Genomic DNA, 17,530 nt, shown 5'->3' with positions numbered 1-17,530 from the left:
TGTAGTTATTTGCAGGGCTTGTTCCTGGTTTTGCATTTCCAGTTAGTGACCCATGTGCAAGTAAATGGGGGAGGGAGGGGCTTGTCTTTAAGCAAAACCATGGGGGACTTTAATGCCAGAATCGGAGCAGATATAAGCTCATTCACCGATAAGTCGCAATTATTCATAGAAGAGGAGTGGTTTCCTACGTGGAATTCACATGATAAGACCATTAATAGGGCTGGCATCATACTGCTGGAGTTTACCATAAACTGCGGGCTGCACAGCTTGCATGGCACACCCAAAGACTGGTCCGGGGGATTCTATACTTTTCTAGGATCTAGAGGGGCAAGCGTTATAGACTACATCTGGTCCTCCTCGGCATTTAATGATAAGGCATATTGTTTCAATGTGTTCAACAGAACCGAAAGTGACCACCTTCCAATCGCCATCTCCTTCCTCCACACACAGCTGGGGCTTCCCAGCTCACTCCACCCCCAGGATCCACTGATCTTAGCTCCCGGACGTAAGAAGTGGGATTTCTATCTGGAGCAAGACATAAAAGTCCTCCTAAATTCCCCTGAGATCCTAGCCCTGAAAGCTCAGCTGTTAACAATGAATGTGAATCATTTCTCAACTTTCCAGCAAATTCTAGCCTTCTTGCTTCCTTCACTTACGAAACCTTCCCGTGCGATTCTAACCTGGAAGAATCAAACTTGGTTCGACCAAGAATGCAAACAGTGCAGAAGTAGGCTTAGATTTCTTCAGTCTGATATGAAATCAGACAGCACCCAGAGCAAAATCAGGGAGTTAGCCCAATTCCGTTCATACTACAAGAAGCTGCTCCATCATAAGAAATTGTTCTTTGCGAAAGAACGCTGGACGGCACTGTCAGTGGCCATTAAAACCCGTGACGACAAGAAATTCTGGAATTTAATTAATGCAGGTTTAAGACCCCCCTCACTCATCGCTAATAACATCACAGCAGCCAGTTGGCACTCTCACTTTGCTCAGCTGTATTCCACCCCAGATCCCGAAGTAAATGTTGTCTCCACTCTTCCAGCATCTGCCTTGCCCACCTGGGAGCCAGTCTCCCCAGAGAGATGTATACAACTAATCAGCACGCTTTCAGGGGATAAATCCCCGGGGGAGGATATGATACCACCTGAGGTATTCTTATCGAACCAGACGTGGTGGGCCCCTATTTTAGCATCTCTCTTCACCACTATTAATGCTACTCTTAAGATTCCACCTAATTGGAAACAGAGCATAGTCATCCCAATACATAAAAAGGGGGACCCACAAGATCCGCGTAACTATCGACCTATCAGCCTGCTGGACATATCATACAAGGTCTACTCTAGATTCTTGCTAGAGAAATTAATCGAGTGGGCAGAAGAAACAAAGCTATTCCACCCGGAACAGGCTGGCTTCCGTAAAGGTCACAGCACATCTGGCCAATGTCTTGTTCTATTTACCCTGATTGATAAATACCTAAACAGGTTCAACTGCAAACTACACGCGGCTTTTGTGGACCTGACCTCCGCCTTTGACTCCATCCCCAGAGATAGGCTATGGCAGAAGCTTAGTTACACTAACATAGATAAGAGACTCCTCCACCTTCTTATGGAAATTCATAATGACATATCGGCCAGAGTAAAATTCGGCCCTCTGGGAGCTCTATCTGATCCTTTCCCTCTGAATAAAGGGGTCAAACAGGGCTGCCTCTTGGCCCCTTTTCTATTCAATTTCTACATCAATGACATCGTTACAACCATGAAGGCCCTAAATCAATCTGCCCCCTCTTTACAACAGCTCAAGATCCCCATATTACTCTATGCGGACGACATGGTGATACTGTCTTTAACCAAGCAGGGCTTAAACAACATGCTCAGAGGGCTCATGACATATTGTGACACCAACTCCCTCAAAATCAATTTCGCCAAAACCAAAATTCTTACTTTTGGCATGAAAACTCGGAAGCCTTTCTGGAATTTTGAGGGCCACTCTATTGAATATTGTTCAGCATTCAAGTATTTGGGTATCACTTTTCAGCATGGGCTTAGCTGGTCAGCTCACCTAAATATGACCATCCTGGCTGCCCGTAGAACCATCAAAGCTTTGGAGAAATTCTTCTATGCAAAAGGCGGCCAGTTGGTTCCACCAATCAGAAAAGCATTTATCAGCAAAGTCCTCCCGATGTTACTGTATGGGGTTGAAATCTGGGGGTGGAATTTAAAAACACTACAACGGCTGGAGATTCTGCAAAACTCTTTTGCACGAAAGATACTGGGCCTCCCTAAGGGCTCAGTTGCTGCACAGTTAAGAACAGAACTGGGCCTCCCCTCCATTGTTGCGAGAGCCCACATTAGAATCATTAGTTTTTATTGTAAATTAATCAATGCCCCAGGTTCCCTACTAGCTAGGCAAGCCTTTTTAACTTGTTCTCATACCAACAAATGGTCCAAGGCCATGGAGACTATTACTGCACGCTACTCCCTCCCAGATCTCGACACGCTGTCATCTTGGGACCAACATAAAATCCGGGCCTGGATTCTTACAAGAGACGAGGCCATGGACCGGGCACAGTCCACTACAGCTCGCCTCTCCATGTGGCTCCCTAAAGTGAAAGTGGTAAGATCACTTGCCAACTACTTGATAGACCTGACGGAGCCCAATTTGAGAAGAGCGTTTACTATGGCCCGTTTCCATTCTATACCCACGGCCTTCCTGCAGGGGATTTACTCTAAGACCCCTATTACTCAGCGTTTATGTCCATGCACAATGAATGAAGTAGAGGACTTCATACATTTCTTTTTCTACTGCCCTATTTATGAGCCAATAAGACCTAAGCTCCTCCTCTTGATCCCGTCCACCATTACATCTAAGGAAGACTGTTTGAAATCGCTTCTTGTGGACGCAAATCCCCAAATTTCACGTGGGGTGGCAATCTTTATAGTGCAGGCTCTGAAACTCAGGGCTACTCTGACTGGGTAGTGAGTCCTAGACCTGGACCTGTTTTAATTCTTTTTATTACTTTTTCAACCCAATGTGCCGAGCCTATTTTGGGGCCATTTTATGTTTTATATACATCCGCACTTTAGATTCTTGGCGCTGGCAACTAAATCTTTACATTATTGTCTTAGGGTAATTTAAATGTCATTACGCCAGTAATATCACTTTGAATTTTGTTTGGTTGCTTGTCTCTAGTATTTTTGTCTTATTTTGCTATGGCTGTATGCTAATGCAATAAAGGTTTTATTATTATTACTATTATATTACAAATTAGCAGATGATTTCCAACTCAGTAGCTTCAAGCAAGAGTCTCCTTATGAAACTTTTTTTTTTTTAAGTACAGAGCAGACAGACCATAATTTACATGCTAGAAGATGTTCAAGTTAAGGAGCCATTGATGCTGCAGGTCCCGTGGTAGTATTTTTCAAGTAAAGGCAGGGAGTGTAGTTATTTGCAGGGCTTGTTCCTGGTTTTGCATTTCCAGTTAGTGACCCATGTGCAAGTAAATGGGGGAGGGAGGGGCTTGTCTTTAAGCAAAACCTGTGAAAGGAAGGGTCGTTTAAGAGTACAGCTGTAGGGCTTTGATGCAACAGCTGGAGAGGTTTTAGGTAAATAGGTGACAAGCGTTACGTATTGATTCTGTTACTTTCTCTGCTGCACCAGTTCTGTACAAGGCAATTCTTCTGAAGGACTGGAGCAAATGCTGTCATATTGCAGGGCCCCAACTGTGCTGTTGCTATTTGTTGATTAATATATCACTTAACTGTCAAGGAGGCTTCTAAGCAGTTTACAAGCATAAAGCCAGTTACAAAAAAATATGAGCACACAAAATTTAAAATGCCAAATGAAGCAATTTCATCAAAACATAAAAATAGCCATGCACGACTAAAATATGCAATATAACAACCCGTTTAAAGAACACAACAATTAAAAAGGTTAAAACAGCAATTAAAACAGGAGGTTCAAGTCGCAATCAGAGGAATGCTTGTCTAAACAGGTGTGTCTTCCAGAGCCAGCAGAATGCCAATTCTGATGGGACTTCTCATATTTCAGCAGTGAGACCATTCCACCACCCTGGTACTATCAGTGAAAAAGTCCACCTCCAAGTTAGCATAGGAGACAATGGGTTAATGTTGTGTGTTCTGGCTGGTAGGTAAGGTATACATAGTACTTAGTCACTGCTTCCAGCAAGACATGTTGTGGCATCATCAGAATTATGGTTCCTAATGACTTAAAGTCCACCACTGTGTGGAAATGTTGATGCACAAAGCTACGTCCATGGTTGTCAGAATATTTCTGCAGCTCATGAATGAACTTAACATTCCTCTTCTTAGTGTTTGATGTTGCTGTTGTTAACTAAATTTGATGTTAATGTTTATTGGAAAACAATAAAAATCAGCTTGTTTTTAAAAAGGCATGAATATTTATATGTGAATGACCACACGGAGACAGATTTGCAATTGTTTAGTTAAATATTTTGGCTTCTGCCTTTCTCAGCAACATCATAGGAATTGCAAGATGATAGTTTTAGAGCACTCGTATTTTCATATATATTTAGTGTTCGACAATACCCTCCTAGGATCTCAAACCTACTTGGTTGCTTTTAAGATTTATTTATTTTTTTATTAAATTTGCATACTGTTCTTCATCTGTAGATTTCAGGGTGGCTCACAACATAAAAAAATACAATATAAAAAACATGGAATAAATAATAAAAATAAGAACAAAAACAAATCAAGAATTCCCCACTCCCACAACACATTTAAAAGGGTATTGGATGGTAATCAGCTAAAGGCCTTCTTGAAGAGGAACATTTTCACCTGACGCCTAAAGGCGCCAGGTGAACCTCTCTAGGGAGAGCATCAGCACTGGATTTTGTAACTAAAAGGTGGCTATTGCCACCTTGTGGACATAGTCATTTTCACCCTTAGATACACAAACCTCACCAAATCTAGCTTTCAGCCTTGCAATGCTGTGTGTGTGCATGTTTTTATTCCCTTGAGATCATGCTTTATGAAGGCTTGTGATGAACATAGATTGGATTAACCCTTTCCCTTCCTTGGTCCCCATATCCTGCCATTCCAGTTTTTCAGTATCTTGGGCCATTTCACACATTACAACTACAACTAATCACACATTACAACTACAACTAATCCAGAATGCAGCAGCTAGACTGGTGACTGGGAGCGGCCGCCGAGACCGCATAACACCAGTCTTGAAAGACCTACATTGGCTCCCAGTATGTTTCCGAGCACAATTCAAAGTGTTGGTGCTGACCTTTAAAGCCTTAAAAGGCCTTGGCCCAGTACACCTGAAGGAGCGTCTCCATTCCCATCATTCCGCCCGGACACTGAGGTCCAGCGTCGAGGGCCTTCTGGCGGTTCTCTCACTGAGAGAAGCCAAGTTACAGGGAACCAGGCAGAGGGCCTTCTCAGTAGTGGCACCTGCCCTGTAGAACGCCCTCCCACCAGATGTCAAAGAGAAAAACAACTACCATTATAAGACATCTGAAGGCAGTTCTGCTTAGGGAAGCTTTTAATGTTTGATGCACTATTGTATTTTAATATTTTGTTGGAAGCTGCCCAGAGTGGCTGGGTATAAATTATTATTACTATTATTATTATTACATCGTAGCAAACCTGAGTCTGCCATCAGTGTACACTCAGCAGGAAGCGCCAACCTATTCTGGATATCATGACAAATATGCTCCTACAAATCCAAGTGTGTAAGTCACACATTACACACACACAGTGTGAAGGAACTCCTAAATCAGCCCATTCCTACATAGAAACAATTTCCTAAACCTCAGACTTTTTGCTGATCTCAGTTCTGCTACTTTGGTCAATTTAAAGCTCCTTCTATATTATAGAATCATAGAACTGTCCAGTTGGAAGGGATCCTAAGGGTCATCTTGTCTCAACCTTTCCTCTAAGTAGCTCAAGAAGGCATACATGCATCTCCCACCCACCCTCTCCTTTTATCCTCACAATCCCAGTGAGGTAGGTTAGGCGGAGAGGCAGTGACTAGCTCCAGGTTGCCCAGTGAGCTTCCTGACCGAGTGGGGATTAGAACCCTGCTCTCCCAGCTCCTAGTCTTGACACTTGGACCACTGTACCAAACTGGTTCTAAGTTTAACATGCTTTCAAGAGGACTTAAGAGTTATTGGCACATTTTGTAGCATTTCATTTGGCTTAACTAGCAGGTTCATTGTTTTCCCCAACTCTTCATTTTTTATTTTTTATTTTAAAAATTTATTGAGAATTTTAAAGTTACAAAGAAAAAAGAAGGAAAAAACAAGAGAAAGAGAAAAAGAAAGAAAAAAGTAGATAAAAGTAACAATTAAGCAATACAAATCAATAAAAACCAAAGTCAAAAAGAAAAAACAAAACACACAATGCATCAAAATCAAAAAGCAAAAATAAACAAAATTTTTTAAAACAAATCCAATATTCCCAGATCCTTAACTGTCATTAACTTATTTCATCAACCTCCTCACACCTCCCTTTTTTGTATTCTAGTTGTTAATAATCTCAGCAAATCCTTTCCATCTTTCACAATATTCTGTCATTAAATTACCTTAATCTATTTTAACCTTATCTTACCATAAAAAACCCTAAAACTTAAAACTTAAATCTTATTTATACCAAATTCTCTTAACCATAACATATTCTTACATAATTCTTTTTAACATTTCTGCTAAAGCCAAATAATTTCATTCCAACATTTTTCTAATACTCATTAATTTTACGATACTTTTCTAAATAAATTTTTAAAACTTTCTTCCAATCTTCATCCATCGTCTCTTCTTCCTGGTCTCGGGTTTTCTCAGTCCTTTCTATCCCATCCATCTAGTCCATCAACCTGGTGACCTTATATCCGAGGCTCTTAAGTCTTTTCCATGTCCCTTCCACAGGTCTTCTTCATGTTTATACCTGTACTTTACTTTGTCTTCTGCTCCTTTCACTCGGGGAGACTCCAGCTTAACAATATTTTTGTCCCTTCTCGACAAGTCAGCCCCTTTTCCATAGTCAACACTGAAATCCATGTGATATTTAAAGGCATGTTTCAAGGTCCCTCCAAAGTTAAAGGCCCCCACAACTCCGAGCTCCCCCCGGCCCAAAGCCAGACTTGAAAGGTCAAAACATCCCTGCATAGGGGGGTCTATCCAGCCCCCCATCTCCAAGCCAAACTGGACTCCATCTCTCCAAATCTGACTTTTTCCAGGTTCGTTCCTCAAATCCAACAACTCATGTTCCTGCTGGGCCACAGCTCCCTCCATCTCTGCCACCCAAGGTCCAGCAACAACCTCCTCCCTCATCTGATCTGTCAAAGCACATTCCTGGATTAATTCCTGAGTGGGTTCTATATAGGTACCCACTGCCTGTCCAAAATTTCCAATCGCAACAGTCATCAAATCCATCTTCTCATGTAACTGTTCCAATAAAGCACTTGTCTTGCAAAAGGCAAGCACCAGAGCCTCTGAGCACATTCTTGTTCAAGGTCGAAGTCTGGTCCCACGATCTTAATCTATTACAGCTGCAAAACTCCCCGGTTCGACTTTAATAACAGTTTCACAAGCTCCCTCTAGGGGAAACAATTTCTATTTGTATCCATCTTTTTTTTTTATATAAAAAAAAGCAGAGCTAGCAACAAAGTTTTCCTTTTTCAGATATTTTGTCAATATTTTGTTCCTTTTAAATGCGAAGGAGAACAATGGAATCAATATGTTTCTCTTCTTTTAACTATCTGTCAAAAACGTTTGTCCATAGTCAATGAACTTCCCCAAAACGTCTGTCCTGACACCCTGCTCCCAGGTTCAAGACAGTGGAAAATTACCTTTCTTTACTCTCTCTTCTGCAGGTTTAAACAGTCTAAAAAAGGTTCCCCCCCTCTTCTCCTGCTTCCAAGGGGGGTTCAGTAATTTTAAATGATGAAAATTTGATCCTTTACAGACGACTTTCTAAACTCTAGCTTGCCGTGTCTTTGCTTCAATCTATCTACAAAAGCGTAAGGCGGACTTCCTGTTTAGACCTTCCCGCTTCAGTGCCAAATTAAAGTTTCTTAATCCAATTTTCCGTTCTACTCACGGGCAGTTGTTTAAAGTCCAATTGTCCACAGGAAAAAGTCAGTGCTCTCCGGCAACAGCAATGCGGCTTCACTCCGTGAAAAGAGCAGTCGATTTGAAGCACCGCGCCACTCACCCCACGTCGCTCCGGATCCCCGAAACTGGGTTTCCCCGCGAGTAGGGGGGGTGCAAAGGTGCCAGCCGAATCCCACGTCCACAGGCTTCTCCCGCCTGTGGTTTTTGATGGGTCTCCGCCTCGCCGTGGCAGTTCAGACCCTGTTTTCCACGGAGCGGATTCCTCCCGATCGGAGGAAATCCGCCATTGCCAGAGGCGCCAACCCGGAAGTCCTGTTTTCTCCACCTCTTCAGAGGCAGTGCTCACAACATGACTGCCACAAGGAGACTGAACTGCTTCTTCTTTGATATGATCAGAGATGGGCAGGTTAGTGGAGAGGAGAAAAGTGAACAACATGGTATTGGAAGTGGCATGCCTAGGAAGAGAGTCATAGAGGACAGGACACATTTTTATCCCACTTATCCATGTTAAAGCCATCTGGGCAGTTGGGATATATGCACAGGGAAAGCAAGGCCTAGCTGAAGGTCCTACACAACCAATCAATTGGTGGGAGGGAAGGAACGAATGGAACCAATCTTAATAACACACTCATTATCAACCAGCCTTTGTTTAATACTAAATAAGCTGTTGCGCCGATTCCCAAATACTAGTTTTTATATAGTATATTGTATAGTATTTAAGTGTTTTTCCACAGGCAATGCACAGTAACACTGCACAGCTCTGAAACCACCAGTTGCCCCCATTCTTCCATTACAGGTGCTATATATATCAATAGTCCAGACAACAGGAAGGTAGCTTGCAAAGTATTTATTACTTTTACAGATTAGTTGGAAATTGTTTTATTATATACAGAAATATAACTTTAAATATAAAATCCCAATGAGATACAATCAAATTCACTTAAATCTGTATAAAGTGAAAGGTTATCTGGCTCTTAACTTTGCCTTCCTAAAACAATATAAAAATAAAATTCTGATCAATTACGGTTTTGATTTAAAGTTTTAGAAGTAGTGGGTTTTCATGAAAAAAACGAGCTGAAAGACATACTTCATTGCCACATTTAGCACCATTAAATGTTTCTAAAGAAAGAGAATGGACTAATTCTATTTCAGGAAGTCTGCTGTCCTGTTTTTATGGCTTCAAATTGAGAACTAGAATCTCCTTTCTACCCAGTATTCTGCAGATGACTAGTAAAAAACAGTAATTAAAATAGTATCAAAGTGGGAAGATTTTCTATTTTCAGTGTAATCATTAATCTACAGAAAGATGATCCTGCCACTTTGTAATGAGCTGAACACAGGAAGATGGGATGCACTTTGCTAGAGAAAAGGGGGAGGCTACACATATTGCTAGCATCTATTCTCATATTACCTCCAAATGAATGCAGCCCTTAAAAGAGAAAGATTCCCTTGCCCCTCCTTATTTAGCCTAATCCAGAGTTCAGATTTTACTTAGTCCCAGGGAAATGTATACAGGATTGCAGTCATAGCACAGATCCAGATCGATTAATGAAATTCTACAGCAGGCCATTGCTGACAACTCAACCTGCTTAAAAAATACCACTTCAAAATAAGCATTGTCTAAAATAAAGCATACTGTGAATGAAAGCTATCAAAAATCAGAAACACCTCTGTATCATAAACACCTCCCTCCATGTGTATTGTATTGATTTATTTTTGTAAAGAGAACTGCTTATCCAATTAGAATTTACAACTGAAAAAGTTCAGGGTATAAATAGGGCAAAATGGTTCCAATTAATGTTTGTGTGGCTTTAAATCAGAAGGAAGAGAGCACTATTTTTAGTTGTACTATTAAGAGTAGCATACCGAGTTTTACTCCAAAATCTCTGGACTCTGAGCTATTTTATCTAGGCCATGAAGTCATTGTTTGTAATACAAACATGAATCCAACTCTTGGTAACACAAACATAATTTTTGACCAATAGCTACATAACGTGATGCATCCCAAATCACATGAATGCATTAAGAATTAGCTGCTGAATTAGACTTACAACCAGTTATGATGCTATTGTGAACAATTGCATTAATACTGATTTTTTGTAAACATCATAGCTGATGGGAATTACAAATTGTTAACGACTAAATCCTATTTACTATGAGTGTAGATATATCTGTGTACTAGAGCAGAGACTAATCAAATTAACATCTTGCTTTATTCTTTTCACAGTGCTCAGCTGATTATAGGTGCCTGTATGAATTGGGGTTGTAGCCAAAGGAATGCTATGTCACAGTCCCATCAGTGTAAGAATTTCCACTTGTGCCAATGATACTGCCCCCTAAATCTGTTGCAGGGGTTCTTCCAACCCTTGGGGATGGCATTAGGTGCAGGTGGGGGAGGAGGGGGGGAATCCTATTATATAAGCAGAATTCCTTGCACTAACAGGATGTGTTAGCTGGGCACGGTCCAAGAAGTATAAGCAGAACTGTCTTAGAATTTAAGCAATCCATTCTTAAGAGTGATACTACAGTTACCTTCTTTCAGCAGCCTAAATTCAGGTGGTTGATCATAAGAGACAAGTATGGTACAGTTTGAGAGGCAGATTATTGCAAATGACTTGGAACAAGCAAATACTTTAAAACTAAAGATGTAACAAACATGTATCATTCTTGTCTTTTTGAACATTAGAGACTGTATGAGAAATACATATATATAGGATGGGTAATGTTTGATTCAAGAATGATATACAGTGGAACCTCGGGTTGCGAACGTGATCCGTGTGGGAGGCACGTTCGCAACCCACAGCGCACACATGGGTTGCGATCCAGTGCTTTTGTGCATTCGTGAGTGCCGAAACCCGGAAGTAACCCGTTCTGGTACTTCTGGGTTCGGCGTGGTGCGCAACCCGAATTCACATAACCTGAAGCGTCTGCAACCCGAGGTACCACTGTACTACTATAAGATTTGCAATTTCTATTATACACAAGTTCTAAATAAAAAAGAATAGACTGCAATATGCAAACTTTAAATCAGAACTGCATTGATGGGTTCCAAACCCAATAAATATACTTCAAAATATTTTCCCTTTTAAAAAGTGCAAAAAATCCACACTCATACATTTGTCTGTCTTATATGTGAGAGAGCACTCTTTGCACATGCAGAGAGAAGCATCTCTGGATTGGCTTCTGCCAAAGCAGATACACTTGGCTTTAGAAGGGAAGAGTTATGCACTAATCATGCCTGATGATACCAAATGGAGCCTGCATTCATACACATACAGCATTATCTGTTGCAGAGTACTGAGATGCAGCATTAAATTACTACTGCCCCCCAACTTTTACATCATGTAGGCAGCCGCCATTTTAATAAGAAGCTCATGTGTCATTAAAATGCATTACCCTTTTATTTTTATACTTTATTAAGGTGCTAGAAAACATAATTTCACAACATTTCCTGGAGTCTATTAAATATTCGCTGCCTGTGCTCCATTGTTAAGCAATATCCAATAGCAGCCTCAGTTTCTTGAATTCGTTTATGGAACCGGCACCCATCACGTGCAAATTCTTCCCAGGGTCCTTTCCGATCTTCCTCATTGCTCACATAATACTCAGTAACTTCTTCAAGGAAGGTCACCTACATGAGACAAAGTTAGATCAAATAATCAACTTGCATTTAAATAGCATCTATTTTAATTCTACATTTGTTTTTAAAGCACAGTAAAGGAAAAACATAAATACGCAGTTACCAAGTATTTATCACCTAGGTGAGAGGACTAAACTGTGACATTTGTGCAATACATTTTATTCATTTTCATGTGTATTAAAAAGATCAGTGCTTGTGGGTTAAGGGGCACAATGGATAGCAGCCATGAACAATACTGAACTGCTGGCCTGCTGTTTTAATTAGGCTTGCCGGGCCTTTCCACTTGATCCACAAGGCCATTTTGGCCAAGCCACACCTACCCAACTTGCAGATAGTTATGAAGGAAGTTTCCAGACGTCATATGATGGAAGTCAGCAAAGCTCACATTTAAATTCTGATGTGTTATGAAATCTTTCCCCAGCTTGACAAAAATGCACTCACAGCACTATAGATGAACACACAGAAGCAATCTCGAATGTCGGTCTCCTTCCAAGGCCAGTATGAATCAACTGTGTCAGAAGAGACCATTTATTAAAAACGTTTACGACTGCAGTGGTACCTTGGTTTATGAACTTAATCCGTTTCAGAAGTCCATTCTTCAACCAAGGCACGCTTTCCCTAGTGAGGCCTCCCGTCGCTGGTGCCCTTCCACTGTTCGGCTTCTGTTCGTAAACCGAGGTAAAGTGCACTAACGGGAACACTACTTCCAGTTTTGTGTAGTTTGTATACCAAATAGTTTGTAAACAGGGCTGTTCTTAAACAGAGGTACTACTGTGTATGGCTGTCCAAGATACATCAAAGGGATCAGTCTATTATTATGAACTGCTGTGCAGACTAGGGCTTTTTCATCTTGCTAAGCAATGTCTTTTTCTTCCCATTCTGATAAATATTTTTTATTAATCTGAAAGGTTTTTACTTTACTGTGATCATTTAACTAGACCTAATAACATTATTACCCTAGTGTTATTTGTGGATTTCTCTCTAAGGACTAACATGGCTGCTTGCCCTTTCCCCCTTCTCTTTAAACAGCACTGCAAACACTGCTTGTTAAGCAGTCTTAATCAACTATTACTTAGGCAATTTTACAGCTAGAAATTATGAATTTAATACTTGAATTCCTTAATCTGTCAAGATTAGAGCATGTAATACACACCCATACATATTTTATAATATCAGGTCCCTTAAAGTTTATAATAATCTTCATTCAAAAAGTGAGACACAAGAATCCTAGATAGTTACATCAGCTTCTGCCTCTGCTTTATGCTTTCTTGCCATTTACATCATTCCAAGGTATCCTCCAGGGCACCATTACCAGGTCATGTAACATTAAGGTATATATTGCACACAGATCCTTGTTCGTTTACTGTATCACTAGAAAGAAATACACAAGGGGGTTGAATTTGTTTTGAGAGAAGTGACTGTGAGCGATTTACAGGGAAGGTTGAGTTAAAATGTGTAATTTCACCACTCCAGGGATTTCTGAAATTCTATGTTTGGTTAACAGAAAGGTAATCCATGTATATCTAGACATCATGAATTATTATGCATATTTTTTGTTACACATCCCTTAGTTCCTAACTGTATTGCAATCCTTAATATCAAAGTTCAGCTGGACAAGGCAATCCCAACCTTGGCTCAGAACAGAAGTGGAAGGGACAGACAAGCTGTTATGACAAGCTGGTGTTGCATTCATACCTAAATCAGTCAAATGCTGTCATGTGACAGCCCTTCAGCCCTCTCTGTAGCCAGAATGCCATTTTGGGGCTTTCTGAATGTCACCACTGGCAGAGATGCTGAAGGTGGGTGAAACAAGGAGCGCCATGCCAGGAGGGTTAGCTGAAGAGATGTCTCCACCCAGTCCAACATCCTCCACCCACCCAAGCCAGCCACAAAGGGGGCTTGGATTGCAGCCTATGACGCCCACAACATAAATCTCTCAGGAGAACACTGACATTAATGCAAACCAAAGCTCAAGTAGCACATCAGGGTCATAGAGTTTTACTTAAATTGTGCAGATTTTAGAAATGGCTTATTAACCACATTATCATTCTCATGTTATTGCAGTCTACCTATATTTTCATAGAATCGTAGACTTGTAAAGTTGGAAGGGACCAGGAGGTCATCTAGTCCAACCCCCTCGCTTTATAACAGGAGTCAGAAAAAACAAGTGTAGGCTGCAAAACTAGGCCTGGGAAGACTGGGTTGATCACTCTCTCTGTGTGTAACCTATCATACAGGATAATATAAATGAAATATAATATAAATTAGGAGGAACCATGCATTTTTTGGAGAAAAAGAAGGATTAAAAACTAAAAGTTATAGCCATTGCCTAGAATAGAATTTTGATCTAATTATAAATACTCCCTTTTAAATAAAGAAAACAACAGAAGTTTTGTGATAATTATCTTGATTTTGTTGTAACTGTACAATGAATTTTAAGGTAAAACATCATGGGGAATGCATAAACAAATAGCAACACAACTAAATGAATGGAAAGTTCCAGCTTGTCCTAGCTTAAGGCCACTTGCCCTATTCCTAAATAGAGTAAGTTTCCTGATTTAAAAACACACAATGTATTTGTCAGTTCTGAAGACCCTGAAAGTGTTTATTCTGCTGCAATTACATGCACCTGCTAGTTATTTTGCTGAGCAGCACAAATAACTACAGCAAAACAGACTGTTTCAAACATGACTACACAGATGGATACTGCATTCTAATGTGTCACGGAAGAGTTCTCCTTTCTGAGGGTTCTACATTGAACAGTGCTAAGTTTAAGTATCCACGAGGATTAACAATAATTTTGCACTACAGCATTCTCCTAGGAAAGCTAGGTGTGACAGAACAACATTAAGCAAACAAAGCATGAGTCAAGTAATTGTATTAAATTCCTCAGAAAGCCATGGCAGCTAATCATTGTTAGCCCAAACAGACTGGAGGCTTGAAAGAACAGATTGGTGCACAAGGAGGCCCACACTTGCACTACTTCAAAGCATTTCTAGCTTTGTTTCACATAAATCAATGGGATTTATCAAGGGAAGGCAGGGAGAGAATGGAGTCTAGGATAAAACAGAGTGGCTGAATTGTGACTGAAAGTAGAGGGTGCACAACTCCTGCCAGTCACATGGAGCCTGTCACCCATGAGTCAACTCCCCATTCTTACAGAATCTACAATATGATACAATGCAATGAAGGGAAGGGAAGTTCTGAAATGCAAGGCAAGTACAGAAGTGGAAATAGTAAGACAAGTAAGCATAAATCACTTTGAAACAAATTTAACCCCTTCATGTGCAGCTTTGTAATTTTAGTACTAACTTGCATTGTTGGTGTAATGCTAGCTTTGGAGGAAATCTCCATTCTTCTAAGAAACATGGTATAACGTGTATCCCATGCCCCAATACATACAGTGCTCCCAAATGTGATTTCACAATGTGTGCTGCAAGTGGAAGAGAAAGACAAATTCTTGCAAGGCATCTTACATTCTTATTCCAGCCACAGGATTAATCAATCTACAAAGCAGTTCTATGGAAATTTATCCTGGCCCCATGATAGCCAATTTGTGATACCCAACTTGATACTCTATTTTAAGCTCAGTCCTGGGCAAAAAAAGAGTGTACTATTTTAGGAACAGTAATTTCAAAAAAGTAGAAAGAACAAGTCAGCTATGCCAGGAATTACCACAGTGTGACACCATAACTTTAGTAATTTAGGTCATAGTTCAGTAATGGGGAACTTGCACCTCTACAGATATCATTCAACTACCATTCCATCATCCCTGACTTCTAGCCAAGCTGGTTGGGGCTGATGAGAGTTGTAGTCCAAAACATATGGAAGGCCAGTTTCTCTATTACCGTTGTAGGCCTCCCAGAACTTACTTTGGTATAGAATCATAGTATTGTAGAGCTGGAAGGGACCCTGAGGGTTATCTAGTACAGCCCCCTACAGCCATATGTTTAGCTCTGTGGTAAGCCACTCTACAGGTCAATCGGGAAGGATACACATATATATTTAAATGGCACCTCCTGCTTGCATAATAAACTAATGTAATACATACCTTTTTCTTCTTCTTACACTTTCCTCTAGAAAGGACACCATGCTTCACATTTTCCGTAACCTCAGTGTCTCTGTTATCGATCAGGTGCACTTGACAGCTAAGTAAGATGCTACATTGAGAGGGTCCAAGGCCTGTCCCTGTCGGTCCTTTCAAGCCACTTTTCCCTTTCTTTTCTGCAGTCTGAAACTGTGCCTTGAAGTTGAAAGGGTTGTAAGGATCCTCAGCGTTACAGAAAGAGTTCCACAATTTCAAGTTTTCCGATTCATCCACGCTGCTGGACTCCCACTCATCTTCCTCCCAGGAACTTTCAGTCCACGAGGAAGTATCCTCCACCTCCTCTGACTCAACAGGAGGCGCTTCCTCGGGTGTGTTCCCAGCAGTTCGAACAGCTGCTGTGAAATTCCGAGGATCGTAAGGATCCAGGCTACAAAAGGAGTTCCACAAGTGAATGTTTTCCCCATCCTGGCTGGCGGCATCGGATTCGGAAAGGGAGCCTTCGCTGTCAAACCCGTCGTCGTCGTCGTCGTCTTCATCCTCTTCACCGCCCGAGCCTTCTTCCTCCCCATAGCTCTCCTCCCCACTGCAAGCACCCCCTAGGATGTAATCGATCAATTTGTTAGGACACGCAGGCCTAGTCACCGCAGGGATATCTTGCTCTATGTCCGAGTCCGAGTCGGACGGGGCCTCGGAAAGACCCTCCTCCCCGCACGGATCCCCCGCATCAGGACGCCCGCAGGCATCCCCGGAGCCTGGGTGCTCCTGAGCTTCCTCCTCACGGCCATCCGCAGGCAACGAGTCTTTCGGGGCCCAGGAGTCCCGCTGCTGCTGCTGCTGCTGCTCCTCTAACTCCAAGCTATAGTAGCCGCCGTCGGGGTCCTGCGCGCCGAGCCCAGCCTTGCTCCCACGCAGATGCACCTGCTGGAGGATCTCGGGGAGCTTGGAGAGCGCGGAGCGGGGCTCGGGCAGCTCTTCCCAAGCAGCGCTGAGAGGGCCCGGCAGCGAGCCCTTGTCTGCAGCGCCGAGCACGTAGGTGGAGGAGGAGGAGGCGGCGACCAGGCGCAGCTGGTGCTGGACTGCGATCAGCGGCGGCAGCCCTGTGGCGTGGGCCTCGGACTGGAGCCAGAAGAGCGGAGCGGCCTGGCCCGGCACGAGGCGCTGCAGCAGCTGCGAGAAGAGCCGCAGCAGCGAGAACGGGGCGTCGGCCTCCGGTTGCGGCGGCGGCAAGGCGGTCGGGCGAGCGCCGAGGCGAGGGGCCGCCTGCTCCCGCTCCCTGCTCGGCTCCATGGTGACGGGTGCGCCCAGGGCTGCTCACCTCAGCGCTTCAGCCCCGCGTCGCCCGGCCGCTCCGGAGGCCTTTCGGGGATGGCTGAGGACGCGGCGGTGGCTTCTCCCCGGCTTGGGCCACGCCATGTTCCGTCCCGGCGGAGACCGGCGGCCGCTTCGGGGCTGGATGGGAGTCGCTGGTTTGAAGCGAGAGGAACAAGATGGCGGCGAGAGAAGGCCGCAGCAGTTAGGCCGCTGGGCGGGAAGACCCCTCCTTTACCGAGCGCAGGCGCACACGCAGCCCCCCTCAGCAAGCGCGGAAGCGAAAGAAGCGTCTCTTCTTGACACCTGAAAAGGGAAGATTAAAGGCCGGGTGGCGCTTCGAGTAACATCCGGGGAAGCTAGATAGCAGTCGGCTGCTCGCGATTGGTTCCCTGCACACTCGCGGCCCCGCCTCCCTCGAGGGAGAGCGAGAGAGCGC

At 42.8% G+C, this 17,530-nt stretch overlaps 1 protein-coding gene across 1 annotated transcript; it reads right to left on the bottom strand.

The window, feature by feature from the left end:
* Positions 1–8,927: 8,927 nt before the first annotated feature.
* On the bottom strand, positions 8,928–17,530 carry PPP1R15B (protein phosphatase 1 regulatory subunit 15B). The gene is made up of 2 exons (XM_081010457.1): positions 15,787–17,530; positions 8,928–11,726 (listed from the first exon to the last, which is right to left on the bottom strand). Exons 1-2 carry the CDS (start codon positions 17,068–17,070, stop codon positions 11,535–11,537), a joined length of 1,476 nt encoding a protein of 491 aa, XP_080866583.1. The 5' UTR covers positions 17,071–17,530; the 3' UTR covers positions 8,928–11,534.

This window comes from Podarcis pityusensis (assembly GCF_964106645.2).
Source record: "Podarcis pityusensis genome assembly, chromosome: 6".
In the NCBI taxonomy this organism is placed as follows: Eukaryota; Metazoa; Chordata; class Lepidosauria; order Squamata; family Lacertidae; genus Podarcis; species Podarcis pityusensis.
This window is presented reverse-complemented; position numbering and strand designations above follow the sequence as displayed.